The sequence below is a fragment of the Eretmochelys imbricata genome, chromosome 2 (assembly GCF_965152235.1).
Source record: "Eretmochelys imbricata isolate rEreImb1 chromosome 2, rEreImb1.hap1, whole genome shotgun sequence".
In the NCBI taxonomy this organism is placed as follows: domain Eukaryota; kingdom Metazoa; phylum Chordata; order Testudines; family Cheloniidae; genus Eretmochelys; species Eretmochelys imbricata.
The window spans coordinates 62,651,500-62,677,962 of record NC_135573.1 but is presented as its reverse complement, the minus strand read 5'-3'; the positions used below and the strand labels follow the sequence as shown (position 1 = coordinate 62,677,962).

At 36.6% G+C, this 26,463-nt stretch overlaps 1 protein-coding gene across 1 annotated transcript in view; it reads right to left on the bottom strand.

Annotated features, from left to right (window-relative positions):
* CYP7B1 (cytochrome P450 family 7 subfamily B member 1) overlaps positions 1-26,463 on the bottom strand; it is a 47,207-nt gene that overhangs the window by 3,584 nt on the left and 17,160 nt on the right. The window contains exons 2-5 of the mRNA XM_077808683.1: positions 15,457-15,593; positions 7,976-8,566; positions 7,323-7,529; positions 1,024-1,202 (exon numbers count right to left, since the gene is read on the bottom strand). Coding sequence (XP_077664809.1) covers positions 1,024-1,202; positions 7,323-7,529; positions 7,976-8,566; positions 15,457-15,593 — 1,114 coding nt within the window. The remainder of the gene's footprint in view (positions 1-1,023; positions 1,203-7,322; positions 7,530-7,975; positions 8,567-15,456; positions 15,594-26,463) is intronic.

The window sequence follows — 26,463 nt, the reverse complement described above, 5'->3', positions numbered from 1 at the left end:
ATAAACATTTTTTTATTCTTAAATTCTGCGAGAAGCAAAACTTCTGAAAGCAGCGCTTCTAAAACTGGTTGTGTGTTTTATCCAAGCGATCATCTTCTAAAAATATGTAAACAAATCTAATTTCCCTTCTGAAGCTGAACTATGATTTGGAATATATCTGCAACTGTCTTAACAAGTGTTTAAAGGAGAAGGATCGATAAACAACCACTTGCCTTAGAAAATGAGGGGTAGGTGAGGAGAAATAATTTAGTTATAAACTGCCACCTCTGTAAGATGCAGTTGGCATTGACTGGTCTCGCTTTGTAAAATCTCACTTCCTATACAGCACACCGGACTAGCAACAACAATCCTTCCCTCAGTAAAATCTATGCAAGAGTATGACTATTCAATTTGCATGCAGGTGGTGAACTTCTGAAGTCATATTAAGGCTGAGCCAGGGTGGATTAATTTCCAGTCTTTGATATTCATTAACTCTAGCTTCAGAAAAAAATATAAGGAGATGACACAATTACCCTCAGAGCTTCACCGCAGAGCAACAGCTTTACAATCTCAAGTTCACAACATCAAAATAATTGACCAAAAAGGGGTGAATCCCTATGAAGAGAGGTGAAAAAGCATATGGCTCAAGTAAGACACTGCTATTACAGGGCTTTGGAGAGTCAATGATGCTTTGGGGGCACTTAGCTAAATGGTCCACATTATTTGCTATCTAAAGCACCTTCTATTATTCAGCCCTTCTTGGGTATCAAATGATCCACTGCCAAACAAAACCCACATTTAACCTAAAGTTTATGGTAGTCAATGTGCAATTGTCAATTTCTTTGAAAGCAGTAGCAGTCAGTCTCATCACCATATTTCTCTCTTCAGGCCATGAATCCTTTGACCTACAGGGCGCTAGAAAATACATCTGAAAGTAGGAAGATTTGTTCCACAAGAAGGAACAGCAGTAAAAAACTATCACAAAAAGCACGGCTGCTGCAATGTGCCCGAAGTATGATGAGTAGCACCAGCTGAATGTTTTACCTCAGGATCTTCATAGATCTCAGGGTCCATGTGCAAAATTTGAGGATAAAGAGCTATCCAGTCTCCTTTCCTCAAACCGACTTCCTGATTTCCTCCAAGCTTGAGAATATAATCCTCTTGGCTGATCCGAATGTTCATGGAAGATGAGCACATTCGTAAACTCTCGTTTAAAGCGCTCTCTGCATTTAAACAAAGAGGGGGGAAAAGCATTAAAATATGGAAGATGATTGGAAGTTATACATGGCTACAGCTGCTGGATCAGTACAAGTTCAGTAGGGCAGGCTAAAAAAAACCCCGACCAAGCTTAACGCTACGAGGAGGTAATAAACTATCCCGGAGGGGTTGGGGGAAAAGCTGCAATTCTGAACCTTTAGATGTAATTCTCACTGATGGTTCTGAGGAATCTTGTTGGCTTTAGGCAGTAGTGAATTTTGGGTGGAAAGCCATTATTCAGGCATCATGCTGAAAACAACACAATCGAAAGAGATGAATGAGTTATGCATTTACATATACTTTGGAGCAAATACCAGTCAAAGCACTGAAAAGACTATTTAGCCTGCCTTTCAAAAGCTGTTGGTTGTAATAGAAGAACTGTGAAAAAAATCATTTAACTTGTTAATAATGTAGTAATTTTGAGGTATTTTGAGGGTTTTTTTTTAATATCCAACAAGATATGCTGCCAAATTATGATTTCGATTATTTTCAGAGTGAATGTAAACAATTTGCCTGGCAATTTTAAAAGAGAAAATACTTTTATTGAATCATGAGAAAAAACATTCTTCTCAGTATTACGGCAAACAAGATTTCTAACATCATCATATCCTGGAAGGCTCCAGAAGCTGAATGTCCTTGCTTTCCCAGTGGCCTTCACCTTTGGCTCCTAGCACGACAGATTTTATGGCTAATTTCCGGCAATTTATCCTGGCAGTTTGAGGAGGAATTCCTTTGGGAATAATATGCATAATTTGCATAAATCATTCTGATAGCATGCATATCAGCATGTAGCTCCTGTCTAGGGCTGCATCTCTCACTTTGTAATCAAAACTGACTATTTATACACCAGCATGTATGGGTGCTGTAATATGCGACTTGATTCCTTCTAATCATCAGTGTGAAAAATAGCCTAAAATAGCGTTTCAGTTTCATATGATAATACATTTATGACTGTATTAATGTTCTGTATTATAAAATAAACCTCCTCTAAGTGTTTAGCATGGCACCATAATCCCAGCACCCAAAGGTTAGTTTATTACAGACAGTAGCTACACAGCATAGATACATCTGAAAAAGATAATAACAAACGTTCTTTCACTAAAAATTAAATCTGGTGTAGCGTGCATAGCAAATAAAGTGGCCTTGGATGCTTTCTCGCAGGAGGTTTTTCCTTAAGCGTGCATTTGTCTAAAGAAATGAGGCTGCGGTCAGCTTTGTGTGGCCAGCGCTGTGATTCAATGTGACGCACAGTGAGTCTGTGCATATTCTTTTGGACTGCCTTCGTTACTATAATCAGGCAGAGTCAAATCGGCTTGTTGGTGACGAAGCCAGAAAAGAACTCTGGTTCCAGAATATGGCCTCTACTGCGGATAGCCACAAGGCACCTGACACGATAGATTTCAACTGGCAGTGCTCTGGCAACAAAACTTTACATGGTACAAAGAAAAGGTCCAGCCTCCACTCTTGTGCTGTCTCCATCCTTGGAAAAATGAAACTGATAACACCATTTTAGTCTACAATTTGAAAATGGTAGCTGACATATGCAGCAACACTGTTCACCCAAGAAATCAAATACGGAGGAGGAGAAGAAAAGCAAAATAATTATGGACCTGCTGCTGTGAAATAGCAGGTTTACATTTAACATCATGAGCTACACGGTCACATCCTATTGGCTGACATTCTCCCAGGAAGCATGGCAGTCTGTGCCCATTGCAGTATCACAAATGACAATTGGGCAAGCATATCTTATGCAGAAGTTAATCACAATAATGGAGCACAAAGTGTGGCTTAGCGGTCAGATCGTAAATGACAAATCTGTTTTACCTTCCAGTACCAGTTATGTGTGGAAGGCGAGCTTGGCTCTAGCTCTGAGCGATCATGCCGATAATCATTAGATGACAAAAGTAATGAGTCACATTATGATCATCAAAGGAGAATGGAGCTTAGATGGGTTTGCAGTCTAACATGAAAAAATAGACACTCAGCCTTCCACAATCCCGTATGAATGCCGGGGCTATACATTGAGAAGAATGACAACTGCACAATAAAACTGCAGCCTTTACTTGCAGTTGTCATAGTTCAGCAGACACCAGCCAGTGCTACTGACAGACCAGCTGGGTAGCTTGGGAGGCCTTCCATTTTGCACCATGAGGTACAGTAAATTATCCAGCACGGTAGAGCAACATCTGTTTCTGTGCTGGTGCTGAACAAACAAGGCAATTTAAAGCATACCAAGGGATAACCAAGCAGCAAATGAACATGACCCTCATTTTTTCCCCTTCTTATACACATGAGATGCTAAACTTCATTGTACAAGTGCTACATAAAGGGGAAGCCAGGCTGTTAGTTGATAAGGTGTTGTCAGAGCGATTTTACATATTTTCTATAAAGAGAGAGACATCTCATAGTATTGTTATTCTTAGAACCCTCCCACTTCTGTCTTCATTTCTCTTATACCAAAGCTAGCACTCAGCTCTCAATTCATTCTAGATTTTTTTTTAAAAAAACTGTTTCAATATACTTATAAATATTCAGTCTTTAAACCTAATTTGCTATACTTAGTTCACATGCCTTCAAGCATTTGTCTTCCAATTTCCACTGAATAAATGCGTACTAATGAGAAATAGAGCAAGCTGCTGAGGCAAAGCTGGGTGACTTGAGCCTGGCCTGCCACCAGCTTGTGATAGGCAGGCAAATTGAGTTAAAATGAAAAGTCTTGTCAGCTGAAATACAACATGGTAGCCAAACAGCAAGCTGTCAATCATCCAGCCAAAACAAGGGACTGCAGGTAATAAAAGGTCATTGCGAATCATTAGTGCATTTGGCTTTCATATGCAAGTTAATTTTAATTAAACATGATCTCTATCTGTAAATGTTTTATAAAACTTATTGTGCATAATGGATTGTTAATTTTATACTAACAGTTAGCAAGTAATAGGGCACTATAATTATTAGAGTGTATTATAGAAAAATAGCTATTGAGTATGCAAATATTTTTGGTGATAATTTACATCATGCAATACAGTGTGCCAACATAAATGATAATGTCTGAAACAAGTATATCTGTGGCTTACTAAGAACTGAGCAGTACTGACCAGCACACGCTAGGGAATATATTTATTTTTTCAAATCTCTTTTTTTCATGCTTAACACTTGCATTGCAGCCATGGCTCTGTATTAAGCTACTTTAAATTTTTCTACCTTTTCATATACATACAAGTATTTTTCAAGCAGTTGTCTTTTAGAAACAAATATCTGGAATTCAGCAATGTCCTGGGGCAAGAATACTTCACAATGTGAATTAATGTAAAAATTATAAAATAAACTAAATAAGGAAAATATAGCTGGAACAAAATGTGTACTAAATACCATTACTGTGTATTGTTTACTATATTAGAGCTCCATTGTGAGTCATAATGACATAATTACTCTGCACATACAAATAAGCACATTCTGGTTCCTGGAGAAGTCAGGACAAAAAGGAAATTGTGCTGTTCCAGAAATACCTGGGGGGGGAAGGCTTTTGATTTGGAGACAGGTCCTAGTTTTTATAGACATCTAAATGATGGATTCAGCAGTCAGTCAAGCCATACTGTTCCCTAGACAAGAAAATTTGACCACAACAAAGATGATGTTTCTTTTGACAGACCTTGACAATGCTTCTCCAGACTATGAGGAATCAAAGATCCTTATAGCTACAGTAAGACAAAACGGGTGCAGGAATCAGAACATTTAGAACAGGAAAAGAATAACAAGCGCAAGATGACAAGGTGATACACATACAAGAATCCCACCTGGTCTCTCTTACTCATGTTGGAACAGAGGGATGAATTCCCAATTCTGTATGCACTGGGTTAAAGGGTGAGATGAAAAGGGAAAAGCTTGTTCTCAGATGCTATGGTTAGAATGCTCTAAATGTACAGATGGGGCTTGATCCTGCTTTATTTATGTACTCAAAACTGTCAGTGTAGCAGCTGGGAATTTTGGGTGTGCAAGCAATACTGGATCAGCCCCACATTCCTCCCATATGTATTATTAGCCTAGAGTCACTTTTCATTAAAGCATTTATTTAATGCACCTAGCTGTATGTGGATTTTTCTCTTTTTTTATTGTTGTTTTGTGGGACTGTATCTGTTCTTTTATGACTAAAGTGAAAGAAGAACTGAAAGCTGTCTTCTGTTCATAGGACATTCAGCTTCATCTGATCAGAAAATTTATCAAACTTGTTACAAAAATGACCGAGTTGGAATCTGATGCCCTCACTTCCACCCAAACATATACATTGACTGGTACTAAGGTACCGTAAGGTTTCAAGGAACATCAGTTTGGATGATATATTTAATGTTTTTGAACTGTTCTTCAGACATTTTGCATCAAATGGTTTTAGTGAGGTACTTAAATTGGTTTGATACTTAATGGCACTGGGTGCAAATGATGAAACAGTTATTTTATGAAACTGTTTAATTTCTAAAAAGCTAACCATACAATTAGGACATACATTTTAAGTTCAGGATAAGCCTGTCTGGCCCAACATGCTTTTCCTTTTCCTTCATCCAGTCTTCCTGTTTTTTCACCATACCACCCAGTTTCCTCTTCCAAACACACAATAAGTTGTCTTTTGACCTCATTTAAAATTTCTCCTTCTTTCCCTGGTAACTTTTTCCATGCACCTACTAACCTTGATATGAAGTAGCTCTACTCATGTTCCCAAACAACATACATTACATGCTTGGAAAAGTCATGTGGTTCATGGACATTCAAATGTTCTTTATCAATTTATAAAAGTAAATCTTCACCACGAGACTTCAGCGACTCTATAATGAAGCCAACTTTCTAAGTTGATATACAGTATGATGAGAGTATCAGTCTGTACCAAAAAGGTGGGGAAAAAACAAACTCAGTTTTACATTTGTTCTATGATAATCAACTCAGTTTTAAGAAGCGAATGTAAGGTTTGTGACACTTGCCAGATAAGACAGTCCTGGAGAATAGAGGCTTCTATTATTTGCAAAACAAGTACAGTGTGGGAAAAGAATGAAAACTCTTCCCATCTTGTTCTGCCTATTGTGTCTCAACACTAACCTGAAGGGATCTCTTCAAGGGGTGCAAAAGCAATTCAGGCCCTGATCCAGTAGGGCAGTTAAGCACATGCTCAATTTCAAGCACAGAAGTGGTTCCATTAACTTCAATGAAACTTCAGTCTCTATGTTCTCCTTCAGTGGTTGTCCATGCTATAACCAATTGGTGACAATGGAGCATTATGTCAAAGGATATGGTAGACATTTTCAGTGGCCTAAGAGTTAGGTGCCTGACTGCCATTTGTCCCTCTGAAAGTCAAACCCATTAGCTTTTGTGATGTAGGTGTTTGTGCATTAGGAAATGAACAGAGACCATCAACTCATTACAAAGGCCAGTCCAGTCACTGGGTGGAAACAACCTTCTATGTCTACTAACATGGTTCACATTTGAATCAGTGACCTAGAAGACACTAATTTCTTGCCTATCCCTTAAGACTCTCCATATTGTTTCAAGGTTTTATTCATTTTTATTACTAAAAATATTGGTTCTCATTTGCAAAGATGTGTCTGCTTGTGTTTGGTTAGGAGTCACACATCTGAGGCAGCCACAAAACAAAACAAGCTTTTTTTAATATCTAAAGATAAATTTGGTTTTGGAAATAGTAAACTACATTTTGAGCACAAATTGATTTTACTAACTACTTTTATTCAGTTCAGGAAAGGGCCTTTCTTGGCAAAACACTACAGAAGTATCCGAAATGCATTAGCACTTCGGCAGATGCTCAGAATCAAACAACTTAATAGGCAAATAAACTTTTTTCAAATAATTGCAAAGCATCGATTTAGCCTTTTGCATACTTTGCATAGTTAATTACCTAGGCTTTAATGTTTACATGCAATGAGAGTATCTACAGCTATAAACTACATAATTTATAATTGATGTAAATGGGTGTTATTATGTCAATTAAGCAGCTGTGTCCTCCACCTTCTCAGTAAACAGAAATGAGTGATAAAGTGAGTTTGCAGAAAGATACCCTCTTTTCTTCACAACAGATAAAAATAAATTACCTAGGTAGACCAGGCTGTCCAGTTGTTCTCTGGTGAGGTGGATGCAATATCCAGGCCCTTTCTTTTGACCCGTTGACTGCAGCAAATGGTCAATTTCGTCACGCACCACTGCAAGAGCTTCTGGGTGCCACAGAAGATAATACATGGCCCAGAATGTAGCTGGAATCGTGTTTCCCACAGAGGCCCACAGGAAGGCAAGATGATGTGCTGGGAGAAAATAAGTGAAAAGGAAGATTAATAGCGTTTATTACACTGATTAGATTTGCAGTGTGCTAATTAAAAGATGTTAGGACACAGACCCAGCCAAGGATCAGTGAATGCTAATGAGGACCAATAGGCTTCTGAAGTCTAATTTTCTGCTTAATGAGAATAGTTTGAAATGTAATGGGGGTGGGGGGAGAAGAGAAGGGAAGTAAATGCAGCTCAGTTATAATCTCTCTCATTATCACCATTAAGTATCTTGTTTTACCACCTCAGCCAAAAAAAAAAAAAAAATCAATTATCATAGATGGTTGTTTCAGAGTAAAATATTTTATCATTAGCCAATTAGAAAGAACATAAAAAATTTCAAGGTCGCCATTTTGCCTTTTTATTTGAAAGGTCTATAGTAAATTATTTTATTTTAGACAAGCAATCATTCATAAGTTTCCTACCTGCTTTGTCATAATCTTGGAGCAGCTCATATTTCTCGAATATATCTTTTCTGGCTTGGATCACTTCTGACCCTCCCATCCATTTTGCCATGTTCCGAAGTAAAAAATGATGTATAAGCTCCTGCCGAACCTTCTTGGTAACTCCTAGCAACTCAATTGGTATGTTTGCAACTAAATAGGGAAAGTTGGCATCAAACTTGGTAAATTTGTCTCTGATTTCACTAATAACATTGTGGCCATCTGCAGCAGGATCTCTTCCATATAGTGTTATAAAACTGGCTTCAAACATTAGAAAGCTGCAGAACTTGTACATTTTTTCTGTTTTCCAATCTGTTGCTTGTGAGCATTTCCATTCAAATATATGCTGGAGATTTTTCATCATGTGGTCAGAAATTATGTCCAAAGGCTTGCCTTGCAGGTATTGGTATATTCGATGCAGATTTTCGTTTAGTTTTGGGAAATTTGACAAAGAGGGATAGCCAAAAGTTCTTGATGCCATTTTATCAGCAAATTCATAAAATTCAAGTTGCTTGCTATTTCTGATCACATAAACATACTGGAATGGGTCCATGATAAAGGTAATATATCTACCTGAACAGAAGAAAAAGAACCACATATACAGATAAGTACTTTTGTGATCCTACTACTACTACTAATATTCAATGTTAACTTAAGCCATTCCCCCCAGTGTTTCAAGTGATAAGCACACAGAAAGCCTCAAAGGTTACTTGTAAAAAAGAGAAAGAGAGAGAGAGAGAGAGAGAGATTACAATTGTTTTTTTAAAAAGTCAGAGACTTTATTTTTGTAGTAGACTAAAATGAGGGAGGTCAAGCGTAGAACGAACTATTGTTTGAACAGTAGAGGGCGACATAATCATGGTACTTTGCAGTCATCTGAATCATTTACTAAATTGGCATAACTCATGAAAAATACAATATAGCTTTATTATGCTTTTCAAAAGCACTTTGAAAACTATACATCTTTAGATATCTTTTAATGGCAAAAAGTGAACAAATAGTTCCATCTGAAAGGGCAATATATCAATAGCTTGAGGGGGGTGAAGTGAAAAATATGCTAACATATCAGCATGCTGCTTTTCTTCAAGCAGAAGAGATTAAATTAGGTGGACCAGGTTAGTCCTAACAACCAAGGCTACAATTTTACAATGAGCGCTGCACACCTTCCAGCATACACTTGGTCCTGCCTCAGTGTAGTAGGCTGAACTAGATGGCTTCTGAACTAGATAACCTACATTTCTATGATTCTATAAAGCCCACTGAAATCAATGGGGGTTACCATGAATGAGCACAGGGGACCATCTACATGAAGGTGCATTGTAGGATCAGGGCCCGTGAGGTTTCCCATTGCCCAAAGAAAACATGACAAGTAAAATACTTTTTCAGTCTTGTTTTCTTCTTCACGTTTTCCTGACTTTTTAAAATTTAACAGGATGATGCAGCTTTATTATAGTATCAACAAATTATAACGTTGTGGTTTATTTTAAAAAATAGTTTGCTGTGCAATATACCATCGTTTTAAAACAATGGAAAAGTATTTTGGAGAGTATGCTATCCTATCTTGATTTTAAACTAATCCCAAAGAAAGAGAACCCATTATTATCGTATCAGAATGCACTAACAACATACTGTATCACCCTTTCTTACATTCGTAATCAAAAGAGATAGTGCTGAATTGATAGCAACATTAGGAGAGAGAATTCACATCATTTTTACTTCCTTTAAAAATATTCCATTTATTTTTCTGTGTGAGATGGTTTTAGGGTTAATTTTGTAGCTTCTTTCCCCAAGGTCAATTACTAGTGAAGAGTAATTCAAACTGCTGGTCATTTGTCAGGTATCAAAAGAAATAATGCCCCCAAAATAAATTAATTCTGAATTTACTATAGCTGGGCCCATGCTAAGTTTAAATTTACAGTAAAGGTTTGTGAGTCTTAACTTGTGCATACATTAGAAAAAAAAGGTACTCATTATAATGTACATATATTCAGTGAAATATCCACACTATAAAAGAAGAAAAGGAACAATCCTTCCAAGATTTGAGGCCTAATTCTGCCCTGCTAAATGGGTAAAACTCCTTTTGACTTTAATGGGAGCTGCACATGTGTAACTGAGGACAGAATTTGGCTCTGCGTACATAAAGTAGCCACTATTGAAAAGTCAGCAATTACCCCTCGGTAACATATAGTGGTATGTGAGATTCCATAGTTATTTCCTGTTCTGACTGTGGATACATATACCATGGTGTGGTAATTATGAGTACATATTGGATTTCTACATTCCTGTTGAAATCAATGGGGTTGCACAAAACACATATCAACGCAGAATTCCATCCAAGGTCTTTGTCAAAGAAACACTTTTGAGTGTTTTTAAGTTACTCTTTGTTTGTTTTACTATAATGTAATTCACTAATTAAACAATGCGGCATTGGGGTCTTAGAGTTACTACCTTTCTTTTTCTAAAAATAATTATGGCAGGCTAGTGGCAGTGTCAGGAGCAGAACTGAGGTTTCCTGACCGTGCTCAAGTCACTAGATAAGAGGTCTCCCTTACTAGACTGCAGGACATGAATGTATTTTCAAACTCAGAATAAGCGCTTCTTTAACCTTGTAACTCCAGGATACCCAAGATCTTTGTTGGAGATCTGAGTGTTGCCAACCTTCAGCACTCTCCCCACTCCAGCTCTTATACCTTTTCTCTTCAAGGCCCTTTACTGAGGCCATCATCTTTCTGATCAAGGGCTGAAAATAAAAACCTTTGGTGTGATTTTTAATAAGTATACTGGAGCGCTATTAACCCTAAAGAAGGTAGCTAGCTTTCCAACTTTGAGTTTACAGGGTAAACAATTTTAAGTTAAGATTTTTTAATTAATATTAATTTAAACCATCTGTGCACCATCTGCTTATATCACATGCAAAATACAAGTTTCTTTGTGATCTTTAATCAGACATTTAACAAATGCACATCAATTCTGATATTTTTTTTAAAATAAGCAACATGATTCTAAGCAAATGATTCTTCAAGTAAACAACATCATTTTAATAAATAATCTTAAAACAATGTTTATTCAATGTTAGTGTAATTACAAACTTTTATAAAGAAAAGACTTCACTCAGAATTTTCTATGATTAAGGGTGTGCCACAGATGAACATTTCTATTAGTTTTATTTTCCAGCTGATAAAAAAGTGCCAAAATATAATTCATTTTTTGAGAAGTCAAATTCAGCTTCCAGGCCACGTCACTGCCAAAAAGTCAACAAAGTATAGAAATATATGACACAAGAACTCTGTTACCGTATTTACAAAATTCTAATGAGGGATGTTTAACCCACACATAGAGAAGGCAAAAATTGCTGGTTTTTTTAAAAAATGTGCAAATTGTTAAGGTACCTCCAATAAAGACCAAAACCTATAGGTCACTAGTTGCGGTTATAAAACGGTTGAAGTGTTACTAGCAACTGGAACCTTTAGTGATTTCTGTCCTACTTGCAAATAGAAGAACTACATAGCTATACCTGTTTAACAGTGTATTCATATTTGTGTACAGTGTTGTGGCTGTGTTGGTCCCAGGATATTCAAGACACAAAGTGGGTGAAGTAATATCTTAAACTGGACCAACTTCTGTAAAAAGATATTACCTCACCCACTTTGTGTCTGTAACATATTGTCAATTATCTGGTATAATAATGTAAAAATATCTCCTCTATCTACATAGAACCCCTCAGCAGCATTTTGGGATCTAAAACCAATCAACAAACTTCACTGATTTCAACTAAGTTGTAAATAATATTAGGATTATAAACTTTTTTTTTGCATGGGCTAATTAAGCATCTCTCGCTCTCTTTTTTTATAAAAAAATTACATCATTTTATTTCCCACATTGGGCTCTGTTTTCCCTTCTACAGAGTAGTGTCCACATACTGGTTGTAACAGGCACTAACAAATGCAGGTCTTCCTACATTTTTGAGTCATTATTCAGCACTTTAATAGGCCCCCAAATGCCCTCCCACTTCAGTTACCCTCAGGAGCTACCTCTCACAAGTGAACCCATGCCATCAACAAAGAAACCAAAATTTTGGTGCTCACCACAGCTTCCATCTGACTAGCTGTAGGAGCCAATTCCCAAATCTGCTAAAAAGTGCAGGATAACAGATCACGAGCTCTCCAAGTAGTGGCTTTAAATATTAAATCCATTTATACAGAATCCACTGTAACAATTTAAAAGTCCTTTGTAGCTGTTCAGCAATGTCTGTGGACACTAAAATCCTTTTTCACAACCATTTGAGAAGACGTGTCTGTACAGGAAAGTTATGCGCAAATTCCTCCTAGCTTAGTAAACTGAGTAAACTCTTCTATTTAATAGCATAAAAACAAGTAAAAATAGCTGAATATTTAACTTGTTCCTGTAAAAGCCTTCAGACTCCTTATCCGTCTGTGGACATGTCTGTTATTCTCTTCCCAATCCTTCAGCTTTTATTACAGCCACTACTGAGAATGTCTAAGATATCTCCGTTCAGCTTACACAGTCTCCTCAGAACAAAAGACTGATGTAGAAGATATGAAAATTGTCAACTGTTGGTGAATCCTAGCACATAAATCAGTATTTGTATGATAGTTAAGAAATTATTATAATAATGCACTCTGGGCCCTTTTTAATGCTAATTATGAATGACAAGCACTTCATATGATAAATAATGATGTAAGTTATTAAAATAATGTTTGCAACGGACTTCAGTGCTTAAATAGGTAAGATAAATTACTTTTCTTCTATTTTTGGATTGAAAAGTTTTTAATGGTATATATGTATATAAATTTTTTAAAATGTACTAGGAGCGCTTTTGAAGAAGCTAAACGTACTTAGTATAATATCTATAAGATGTAGATTATCTTCTTTAAAATTGAGATTGGTTAGTCAAAAATATACTACTACAACATCCAGTATGGTTCCTAATCACATATCAGTAAAAGTAAACAAAAAGTCTTATCATGAAAAACAACTGAAAGACTTTTCAAGGGTCTTCAAGTTCTTACCTAGCTGGCTGTCTATTTGTTCTTGATCCTTATCAAGTAAAACGGTTGGGTTTAGAAGTACTATCATATAGAAACAACTCTTTTAAAAAAAAAAGACTATCACATTTACGTAATCGTCCTCTTATTAGGAAGATTTTGCTGAACTGTTGACAATGATGTACAGTAGTGCTTCGCCGGTATGACGTTTGGGGAAAACGATTCTGCTGCACCACCACACAAAACCAATTAGAGAACTATTTTCTGCGACAGGTCAGGAATTTACATTGTTTCTCAGAGAAAGATGTGCTTTTTAATTTCTTTATTAAGATGACATCCATGTCCCTTGCGACTTTTCGGAATGACAATCATTTGCTCATCACATGGGAAAGTACAATCAGTGAAATCGCATTACCGGTACGGGGCAATGCCAGAAACTCCAAGCATCGTTCCACATTTTCCAAATGAACTACTTTGAGAATTGATAATTAGAACAATATATATTGATAGAATTTTTTGACAAGACCTTTATTCACCCACCAAGGGGGTAAAGTAATGATAGTACATATAAAACAGGGGAAGTTCTGTTTGCTGCACACACAAACATCATCTTTGTCAAATCACTAAAACATCATGAAATCCAGTGTGTCTTGGTATCTAAGGTTATGATATGAAGTACTAACTAAGCTTTAAATAAAAGAACCAAACCAGACGAAACAAAGCAAAAACAAACAAGAGGGTTTGCTACTATTTTTCTTTAGTGAACGCTTAGAATTCAATGTTTTCAATATAGAATTATAGAAAGTGACGTTAAAGTAATATCACGGATGTAACATAAATTCACAAAACTCGGGATATTCCAAAGTAAGGACAAATTTAGTTGTGTAACTCACTCTATTTGCTTCACTATTTTAAACACATATTGCATTAATCAATGAATCCCTCTGTACAATATTTAGGGATGAGAAAATGGATTAAAGGCAGAATTTTTACCATCACACTGAGATGGGATTTGTTAATGTAAGTCTCAGTCACAAATTACTTTAACAAATTAAATCACTAACCCTTTTCTTATATTAAAATATGAAAAAGGGAGAGAGAAAGAAATGTTCCATTGACACACAAGTTCTGAAGTGTAACTCTACCCAATTTTATTAGTATATTCATTAGGGCTGTCTTGCTTTGAGTTATTATTATTATTAATTTGCATTCAGAAGGAGCCAATATTTTATAGACTATGAAAGTATATGAACAATAGTAAAGACTGTATTTTACCAAAAGTAGTTTCTGTGCATGTGCTGTAGTCACTTTATAAATGAAAGAACTTCTTTTAAGTTTCAAAACAGCAAAGGAATGAATTAAGATAACAAAACTTGCAGCTTGTAAAATTGCACATCTAAAAATTAAGCAATTTTTGGTTACACGGAGAAAGAGTTTCAAAGATGAGCATCCTGTTTGTAAACTGATAACTTGAAACTGGTTGAAAAATGGTTTGGTTTTTTATTTAAAAATTTAAATATCTAAAAATAAAACCTTTCCCTGCTGCTGGGACATTATAGAGCAGACTTCATTAAGTTCACATTTTGTTCTGAAACTCCCTAAAAATATGGGAATGGTAGAAAAAATGAGAGTGCCTCCACTATACCAGTGTTAATTCATGCTACTGTAAAACTGTTAATTTGAACTAGGATCACAAAAGTTAGAGAAGAAAAAGACCCATTAAATAACTGAGCCTATCTACCTACACATTTTAAAAGATATAAAGAAAGCATTAGGGGCCATCCTACATTCCTATATCCCAAAGTTTACAAATGAAATCAAGGTGATTTTTTTGAATGTAAACCAGTGCAAGATTAGGCATAAAATTAAGAAAATATAAAGTGCTGAAGTTACTGTATTTCAGATCATTATCTCAGACTCTATTATTATGCTATTGTCAGGACGTATGGTTAGGCAGGAAATTTCCATGTTCTAATCCTGATTGTATCAATGAGTCAATGTATCACTCACTTCCTAGTGCTCATGTCAACCCAGATGTAGAAGTGGGTAAAAAATATATTCTGTACAATTTTTTATGAGTGTTTTCTAAATTTGATCTAATGTTTTCCTATGCAGTGTTAAGATTACATTAGTTCTCACTTCTATAGAAAACACAATCTATAGTAAATATTCTATCTACCTATATTATATGTGCTGGCATAACATGTGTGCATATACTAACTCACACTGTGTGTGTGTGTATGTGTGTATGTATACACACACACAATTATAGTTGTGATTATATATAATACACATTAAAATATTTCATTTCCAAAGTAATTTTCATTGGTCATATGGCGCTAAAACTTAGAACTGTAACAAGTACAGATAAAGGCTTTTCAATAAATAAAATATAAAAATGTTAATAATTAATTTAATTGACACAAAAGTCAAGAGAAATAGTAAAATGCTTCTCACCAACAACGTATACAGTGAAAACATCTCCGAATTTTCGTTGCTGAGATACCAAGAATTTGAAAACATCTTTCCTAAAAGTTAAGGCCTTCCCAATGAAAGGAATCCAACCATTTATTAATGGGGGTTCTCCGGTCCTCCTGTTAAAAACATTAGAGAAAAGGGTATTAACTTTGGCATGATAGCAACTCATATACACTTGATTACATGCACTATATATATATATATATATATATATATATATATACTCTCAATATAAAATGTATTGTAGAGAAAGTTCTTCATATATGTTGGCAGGTTAAATCTAATCACACCTCTGTGCACAAAAGGCTTACTGTAGCGATTATGAGAAATAAGACAGAAATTGAGGTGCTTTTACTACACAGCACAATGTCTTCCTATCAATCTCATAACGTTATATATGATCTATGGAAATCTACATTCTATAGAAAATCCTTAGATATGTGGTAATGAAAGTGTCATAGCAAAAGCTCTCTCACACAGTATTTTGCATGTCAATGTAAACTATATCAGAAGGCAATTATGATGGATTTAAGTAATTAGGAGGCTGACAGACCATAGAAAAGGGTAGCCGTATAGATTTTTTACACTCTACCTATACCCCAAAATGCTATAATTCTAACTAAGCATTTTTAAAAATCAGAATAATAATGACCAAATTCTTAACACAGTTTTTAGTATGTGTCTCTCTACAGTTCTTCTTCTACCTGTAAGATAGACATTTATGTGAATGGTTTATAACTGCTTTTCCATATAATTATATATGCCAACTTATGAGAAGCATACACTGTGTATCGCTTATATTTTAACAATAGTAGAGTGACATTTTAAGTTACTAGTTTTTTCCTTTTTTAATGCTGACCTACCATCCTATTCATAACAGCAAGTTTCCTCCCTTAGTACTGACATTTACTTGAATATGACTTGAGCACAAAAAGCAAGTCTGTTTTAGAAAGGATTAAAACAAATATTCACGAACAACTGATTCTACAACCCATCTGTGAAGGTGACTTACACTACATGCAGAACAACCCATTCTGATTAATCACAAGATATTTACTAGCTTGAATCTCATCAAAGATCAAGGGATCACAAGCTTTACTACTGTCACACACAGCATGGATTTTTGTGTAGCGGCGTTAACCCAATCATAGTCTCCTATTTTTCCATAAACTGTTATAACAGAAATTAAAAAAAACCACATACTTGTGCCATATCAATATTTAGCTCTTTAAAAAAATTAAAACCTCGTTTTGATGAATGCATATGAATGAAATAAGCCATATGACTTGATCTCTTCCTACATTTTATACTAACGGAACACACTCATTTTTCTAATAATTATATATATAATAGCTTGGGATAATATTTTTTTTCCTTTCACAAGTGCTGTACTACAATTTGAAAATATTTTTTGTAGCCTAAAAATATGCATTGGATATTATGACTTTTTCGGTGTGCGCGCGCACGGGGTATTTCTCTTTTATACTTTACTTAACCAACAAACGTATCATACAACCTCTAGTGGCCAGTACCAGCATTATTTGTTCAAGTGGCACAAAAATGGCCATGGACCAAAGAAAACTTTGTAATGGTTAATTCTATTTAAAATGAAAACAGGAAAAGAACTAATCTGAGATTAGACAGAGGGCTCACCAAACCTGGAACTATGACATCTTACACCATACCCTCAATTATCCTCTCAAAGCTTGTAAGGAATCTGGATGGTTTACCAATTTTTTTTTCCAGGTTATTAAGTCCCAGCAATAGCCTGCTTTCACTTCCTGGGGTGGACACCACACCGCACAAGTAACATTGTGACAAATATTTAGATAGGCTTTTTGTCATATTTTAATTTAATGCATCTAATTTCACCCTCCATGCTCTGTCAGTCGGTCAAAAGCTGTATTCCTCACAAGGTTTCCGCGGGGTAAAAAAGATGCTGCTCAGAAATCCAGGGGAAAATTAACTTAATGCTCCAAGTCTGTGGGATCACATCAGGGAGACATTTTGCTATCACAAAGACGTGAGGGTCATCGTTTGCTTCAGACATGTTTAGCTCAGCAGCAATAAGCTTAACACTGTTAAACACCATGTCAAGGCTATGCGTATTTCAAAGGAAAATATAACGTTAGTTCAACTTATGACCCATAGTAGACTGATAACAGAAATGTGTCTTCATTTTTACCTTTACTTCTCTTAGGAAGATGGAGGTCACCTTAATGACTTATAGATGTCTGCTGACATATAGCAAAGGGAATAGAGAACACTATATATATATATTTTATAAGCTCCCAAAATATAATGCTTCGCTGCACAAACTTTTAAGCAGTATAATACACCTGATTTGGGCTTCCTAAGCCATTCTCATCTGTAATAAAGATTTCAGGTATATATCTGACAGTACACATTGACTAGAAATGATAGGTTGGTTTTAAACTATTTGAAAGAGCCATAATACAAGCCTCTAGAAACATTTAATATTTGTTTAATTATTTCTTTCAACTCCTAATTCATAATTCACTTTTTGCAGCCTTTACAAAATATTACAAAAGCCAAAGTTAGGTTGTCCCAAATGGGCTGTTAATATACGTATATAAGAAATAAAAATGTTTTTTAAGTATTTTCTTCTTAGCATTGAGAGAATAAAAATATTGCTCTGACTTTTTAAAAAAACAAAACAAAAAATTCAAATCTGAACTGTTTAGTTTGCAGTTCATCAGTAAAACCAAGTTTGTATTCAAGATATCAGAGCTACTTACTAGCATTGATGTGATTTCTGTGTTACAGTGCACAAGGCAAGTCAGATCTAGCCTAACTGTTATAATGGTTTAATTCAGTCAACATAATTTGTAATTTATAGTATTCTCAGGCCTTTTCAACAGTCCTATTACAGCTTTAAGGGCTCATTCTGCTTATGTCCTTGGGTAACTTTACTCACCTGAGTAGTCTCACTGAAGTCAATGACACTAATCAGGCAAGTCAAGTTTCTCATATATGAAAGTGGGGTTTAAAAAATAAAACATCAGAAACACATTTATCTTGTAACCTATAATTCGACAGACTAGTTAAGATGGGCAGTGAAAACCATGCTATTAGTACTATCAACAATTATTAAATGGAGAGGAAATTTAAAACAGCATTATGCAAAGGCATTTAGCTATCATATACTGTTTGTAAATAGCAAACACAGATTATAAAAACTGCATTTTTTATCATCTGAAAGCCAACACTGTTCCCCATTACCAGGTTACAAGATTTTTATTGCATCTATTCAATGCAAGGAGCAAAGTTTTGGAATTTGTTGATTGATTGTCTTTTAAGAGTTTTTTCCCCTTTGGTCACCCAAAAATCAAATCACTGAATGAGCTGTGATTATTTAACTACTAAGACAACATATTATTTTAAAAATATGAAGATCACACCTATGTCACAGTCATGCTCACCAGCAGAGAGTCTCTAAAACAGAGGACGACAGTGGACTTGAAAAGCAAATGATGTGAAGTACAGCTAAATATCAATAAAAATACAAATTAATTTTTTAAAAATTGAAAGTGCCAAGTCCTCAAAATACTTTTTTTTTTTGGCGGTTAATATAACTGAATAATTTGGGAAATCAAATTTGGGACACCGTTCATTATATTCTGTGGATGTAAACATACTGTTTTTTCACTGAAAAAGAAAAAAAGATCCCAAAGTTCGCAAGTATCATTATTATATATTGCCAGTAGATATCTGCAGTACAAAAGCTATTTTTTCCCCCATATAAAAATATTTAAGGCTATTCTTTTTTTAGTTACACTGGTGTAACTTCATCAAAGTCTACAGGGTAGTCTGGCTATAACTGAGAGAAGAATTTTGCCATTTCAGGAGTTATTTGTTTTCTAAAAGACAGCAGATGCCTATAATTCATCTCCAATTTATGCAAAAGCCATAGTGTATCTATTGGTATAGCAGATGAACAGGTTAATTTTTCTCTTTGCACATAATAAATCATAAGTGCGTTAACACTCATAGTTGTATTTCATGAACATAAACCTTCTGTTTAATAATATGTGTTTACAACCAGAATCAGACATATAGTAATCTCTTGCCTGGGATAAACATTAATCCAGATCTGTCTAGAAAAATTATACAATTCATTACCATAAGTAATCTCTATTGTGCCCTGTATTTAACCTTCATCTTTTTTCCTGTCCTATAATCTTGCAAATCCACTGGTGGTGTGCGATTGGCATCTGGTGTTAGCACAAACTTTGTTGCACAAAGAACAACTGAAAAAGCCCCACATGAAAGTGTCATTCTGCCGGATACCAGTGATTCAGCTGAATACTTCCAACCAACTTTCATTGAAGTTGCTGATAAAGGTCTAATAAATATTGCTTGTCATGAAGAAGGACCTTTTCACTTTACAAAACATCATTGCCAAAAATTTAAAGCTACTGATTTCAAGCTTGATTTGATTTCTTGGTGGAGAAGTTAATTCCCTGCTCTAGTACTTCTCATCAAAGTATTAAATGTAACCACAAAGTAAAAAGCAAGCTATGCTGAATTTTTAGAAAAGGCAATGTATCGGTACAGATGTAGAACAAAAGCTATTATGAACACGTCAACACAGTTTTTGGTTATTCATAGGTTCTATCATAATATTTAAACAACAAGACATGACAGGCAGTGTGTTTCTGGGGGCCTATGAACACTTTGACTGAGATGTGAAGAATGAGGCCACAGGCTTCATCCCCTAGAAAGGTAATCCCCAGAAATGTGGTGCCTGTAGTGTCTTATTGCATTAGGAAAAAGAGAACACAGGACATTTAGGACAGTGTGAGGCTAGCAAGTCGATGTATTTTAACTGACTCCTCTTTTGATTTAGTAGTTATAGAATCCTACCATATTCATGTCTGGATACCATAGTGTTAGGTGCTCTATATGTAAATGGATAGAGAGAATATTATTTTCTTCTAATTATTTGTTCAAACTTCTCAAAAGTGTCTATAACACCAGCAGTTATTTTTCTGACTTCCAGTGATGGCTTTATTTCACATAAGAAATTACAGAAAGAATTGCCGTGCTGTAACAGATATCTGGTACATCTAGTTTGGTAACCTTATTCTAACTAGGGATGATACTTGAGGTTTTAGAAAAAGGCAAAACTAACAACAACAACAGCTAAACCCCAAGCCAACCTGTAATGCACGTGTCCAATTGCACCATGACAAACATTTGACTCCCATAGGCACTCAGGATACTTGCTACCTGAAGTGACTGGTATAAATACAAGATGCATAAAGATAAGACTTTGCTCTGAAGCATGAGTTTTGATTCTTTTTATAACACTGATATAGCATGCAAAAACACAAATGTTCTTAATGCTCATAAAATTATCCATTCCTTTAAAATATCCTATTAAATTATTTACCTTGACAATTTCCTGTAGCCATGAATTTCCCATGCTAAACCGATACTGTATTAAAAATGATTCCCTGAGAAACTAGTATGGGAATATGCAACTATCACAGTTTCAGGGTAACTGCACCTGTATTTCCTCCTCTGTGGTCCCTTGAGGGCACTCACTTAAAAGCTTCCAGCTCCCAGCCATCACCTCTCCTGGTAGGAGACCAACATCTCACTCACTTCTGACTGGGGGCTTTAAGGCTGTAAAGCTTCGTAATCCATACCGTATTGTTCCCAGCAAGCCAGTCTGCCTAAAAGGCCAGCGTCTGTGCTTTGTTTTCTCTCAGAGGGCTATAACCAGTGTATTGCCAGCAGTTACAAGTTACCACAGAGCTCTTTCTAAGCAAGCACCTTTATTTTGAAGGTAAAAGCATCACTGAGAAAGCATATAAAACAATAAAAGAACCTGCACACATGCTAAAAAGCTTAGCAGAGGTCACCCCTAACTCCACCCTAGGGTTCTGCTAGGTGTCAGTCCTTCAAATCCCTCAACTGGGTTTTCCCTGTGGTTACAAGTTCACATCAGTCTTTAGATCAGGAACCAGTATGAAGGTCCCGAGTCAGTTTAAATGCAGGCCATTTATCCAAAAGTCCTTTCTTTGTATGTTGATCTCCAGAGAATCCAGTTTGAAACAGAATATGCAAGCCTCCTCTGGAGGTAGTACCTCTCTGGAGATGTTATAACTCGAGTGATTTGCTTTAATCATTCTCTTACAAATTGCTGGAGGAGCTGTGGTAACTTTCCTCATACGAAGTACATCCCTGGCCCACAATGTTACATTAGCATATCAGACACTTAATACAATATGGTCTCCCCAAGATATTTCAGGAAGTTGCCCTGTCACAGCAACCTTTACTTTGAATCATCAGCTCACATACATCCTAGGGTGGTGATAACCACATGTTGTTTCTGTCTAATGATTATATGGCTTATGTGAAGTGAAATGATTGCAACAGTTCATTTCTTAGTGGTCAGATATGGCAACCACTCAACTTTCTCATCCATAGATGTCTTCCCTCCAGAACAGGTTGAGGCATAATGATAAGGCAGTTTGTGGAAGGTTGCACTGTTTCTGCCTATTCTGTACTTGGGTGTCTAGATGTAGGGATTTCATTTTTCACCGTCGTCAACTTTCCTGCTTCCATTAGCACTAATTGCACTTTAAAAAAACCCCACACACGTGAAAAGAAAAATGAAATCCTCAGCTGTCCCCAGTACTGGCAGAGGTCTGCATCTAGCATGTGGTGTTTCTAGCACTTACAGTCTTCATCTCGTTTACCGGAACACTTGAGTGATGTGTCTGTCTCTGCTCTGCACTCCCTCTTGATACTAGACAAAGGAATGCAACTCCAGGGAATTCTAAAACTCTAGGTATACATAAGGCTACATAAGGTCACAGGCTTCTGTGAATTTTTGTTTATTGCCCATGACCTGTCCAGGACTTTTACTAAAAATATCCATGACAAAATCTTAGCCTTAGCTATATAACAAGTACAATACCCATTTCAATCCAAGAGTCAATAAGCAGACACAGGAATGAGAAGTGAACAGACCCTTATGGTTCACGAAATGGAGGATGGTTTATATACGCTCAAAGAAAATTTTATAGCAGTAGATTACAGAGTTGGTTGGAAAAATGTTTCTTTCTTCAGTGGAAAATGTTGACAAAACGAAAAAAAAAATCCATTTCATTGAAATTTTCCATGGAAAATATTGGACATTTCGTCAAAAACTGAAAATTTTCAGCTAAAGCATTTTTGGGGTTTTTTTTGACACCAAGACAAAATTTCCCATGGAAAGCAGAATCTTTCTGGAAAAAATGGTTTTGCCTCAATTTTCTGTTGAAAAACAAACAGTTTTAATGGAAATTTCTCTAACAGCCCTAGTAGATGTATCTACCTAATAGCACTTAGAAATTATAGTCATTGGTACTCCTGATTCAGTCACTGCTAGCTAAGAAAGAATTTGACATTGTACATACAGGGCCAGATCCTCTGTGGGAGTAAATTGATATAGCTCTATTGACTGAAATGGAGTTACACCAGTTGAGAATCTTTCCCCCAGTACTTTGTAAGTTGCAGAAGTATTAATTGGTGGAGGAATTCATCATAATAGCTTCCTTACTCATTTTCTCCACAGATTACTTTTCTTTGCTAATAACCCAACAGGTAATTCCAAAATACGAAGGAAACTTCAGGACCCAGCAATCCAACCGTAAGCTCCCAAAACACCATCTCTCTCTCCTTTAAGAACTCCTCAGGTATTATATAACCAGCTGGGTAGAGAGAAATAACGTTATCCATATAATCCCACACTTCACCCTTCTTTCTCTTTCACATTGTCCATGAGTGAGCTGTGGAAACTGTCCATGAGTTGACTCTTTCAAATTCTGTATTTGGAATGCCCAGGTAGGACATTATCCACCTGTTTGGTGGTACCTGACCTTCCAGGCAAACAGCACCATGGGAAAGTCATTTTGGCAGCTTTAAAAAAAACAACAACATAGCACTGCCAAAAACCTCTTGGCTTAGCCTCATTGATAGCTGAAGATACCCATAATGATTCTGCAGAGTTTACAAAAAGTTCCATAACAGCTGGCAAGGGTAGATTAGACTGTAGCAAAAATCAAATTTGAGTGATATTAAATACTACATAAGAATTTAGCTTTAGTGCTGTTGATGGCCCAACCCTGTAAAATGTTGCACACACTCCGTGGAGTAGGAATATTTGTTCATAAAAATCAAGACTAATTTAGTGTAAGATTTTATGGATGATAAATGAGATAATACAGTAACTTAATTAGAAAAGTTTTGGTAATGGAAATGTAAAGATAAATGTTCCCAGCATATACATTATGTCGCTGGGTAGCATAAACCAATGATATCATATAAAGCAGAAGCAAAGGTCCAAGAATCAATCCCTGGAAGACTTCAGAAGATTGTTTGTTAGTATGCTGTTACGTAGCTGGAGACAAACAAACAAACCAAAAACCGAACCAACCAACCAAAATCAAAGAAGTCAGCCCAAAATCTCCATTTGTGTTCAAAATGTAAAGTTATTTCATAAAAGCACAGAGGAAAAAAAAAACTGTTCAGACTCAAGCAAACACTGGATTTGATCTAAAACCTATTGAAGTCAATGGTCTTGGAATCAGATTCACAGTCCTTAAAATGCTGCAGCCTAAATGAGCCTCAAAACAGTAATTCTTGGCAATATTAAAATTTTAAGTAACTCATTAAATACATCTCAAGTTATTGTTTTCTGTGAATGTATTTCTGGTCATTATAGCCCTGATTTTGCAAAGTGAATCCAACTGACATTAATGCAACTCCAGGTGAGTGTACATTTTAGTAAGGTTTTTGACAAAGTCCCATTGGAGTGGAGAGTATGCTTATAAAATTTGCAGATGACAGCAAGCTGGGAGGGGTTGTAAGCACTTTGGATGACAGAATTAGAATTCAAAAGGACCTTGACAAATCAGAGAATTGATCTGATATCAACAAGATGAAATTTCAACAAGGACAAGAGCAAAGTACTTAATTTAGGAAGGAAAAATCAAATGTACAACTACAGAACAGGGAATAACTGGCTAGGTGGAAGCCCTGATGAAGAAGACCTGGAGTTTATAGTAGATCACAAATTACATATAAGTCAACTATCTGATGCAATTGCAAAAAAGCTAATATCTGTGAGGTAAACCCACAGCCAAACCATGGCTGCTTGCCCAGCTGACTCTCCAGCAGAGGCCATCTACCATAACAGCAGGAGGAACCTAGACTGGAGGAAGGAGGGTGGTCTGTGACTATGGGGCTTATTTCTGATCCTTCCTCAAGTCACGTCTCTGGGAAGAGATCTTCTGGGCTGTGTCCACTGCCTTCCTGGACACCTTCGAGGAGCAGTGCGCGCTGTCCGGGCTTCTCAGTGTCCCCGTCTTCCCCCTCTGGATCCCTGATTTTATCCCCGTCACCTTCACTCTCATCCCTATTTTTCATCTGTTGTCCCCTGTGATTAGTTGACGCCTGGGTCCAGTGGCCCCCCTCTTATGCTACAGGAGAGGGCTTTTAATAGTGGGACGGCCAACACCTGCCCATCCCCAAACCCTCAAAAGGTGCCCTTCCAACAAAGCTGTGGTGAGCCACCACTCAAGCATGCAGCAAGAGCCCAGCTGCACTAACTTATCCTTGCCACAGAGCCTGCAGTGACTTACCCTTCAGCCTTGTGGCAGCAGCCTATCCTGGAGCAGACAATAGGTCAGATGACCTATTTCTCCAACCCTGCCACAGCTGCAGATCAGTCTGTGCAACAGGACGATCAGGTCAGGAATCGTCCTGAAGCCTCGCGGTGTATCAGGCTCTTGAAACACCCGGCCTACACAGTTCCTGCCCCAGCATTGCTTGAGCCCTGTTCCAGTCTTGTTCTTGCCCTACTCTGAGCTTGCTCTAGCCCTGTTGCTGACCTGTTACAACCTTGCCTCCGCCTCCTGACCCTTGCTGGACCCTCAGGCTCTTTCTGATTAAGGGGAAAATTTGCTTATGAGGCTTTGAGTCTATTAGGAGATTGATTTTACACTGGTAATGTGGTTTGGCTGTACAAGCATGCAAAATTAGCAGCTTTTCGGACTCAGAAACTCAGTTCACTATAGGAAATCTAAGTAAAAATGATGAGGAACAGAATACATATAAAACAAATATAGAGATGACTGTTAATTGCTTTCCTGACCCAGACACCATGGAGGAAACTGGTGCCAGTTAGGCCTGTAATACGATTTCCTCTGATTTATTCTCAGCACCCTGCCTTAACACTATGTTGTTTGCATACCAGTGCCAAAGTGAAGTACCACAGGCAACTTTGATTTCTATGGGATGAATCTTTAGTTGAAATCAGTGGAAGCATGACAATCTACACCATCTGATGATCTGCCCTTACATCTCTAGCCCAATAGCACTGCAAATGAACAACATTTATATTTATTAATTTTGAGTCACTTTTTCAATGGTCTTCAACTAAACATAATGACAGGTTTCAGAGTAGCAGCCATGTTAGTCTGTATTCGCAAAAAAAAAGGAGTGCTTGTGGCACCTTAGAGACTAACAAATTTATTTGAGCATAAGCTTTCGTGAGCTACAGCTCATTTCATCGGATGCATTCAGTGGAAAATACAGTGGGGAGATTTATATACACAGAGAACATGAAACAATGGGTGTTACCATACACACTGTAAGGAGAGTGATCACTTAAGGTGAGCTATTACCAGCAGGAGAGCGGTGGGGGGGAGGGGGGGTAGAGAAACCTTTTGTAGTGATAATCAAGGTGGGCCATTTCCAGCAGTTGACAAGAACGTCTGAGGAACAGTGCGGGGGGGGGGGGGGGGAATAAACATGGGGAAATAGTTTTACTTTGTGTAATGACACATCCACTCCCAGTCTCTATTCAAGCCTAAGTTAATTGTATCCACTTTATAAATTAATTCCAGTTCAGCAGTCTCTCATTAGAGTCTGTTTTTGAAGTTTTTTAGCTGAAGAAATGCAACTTTT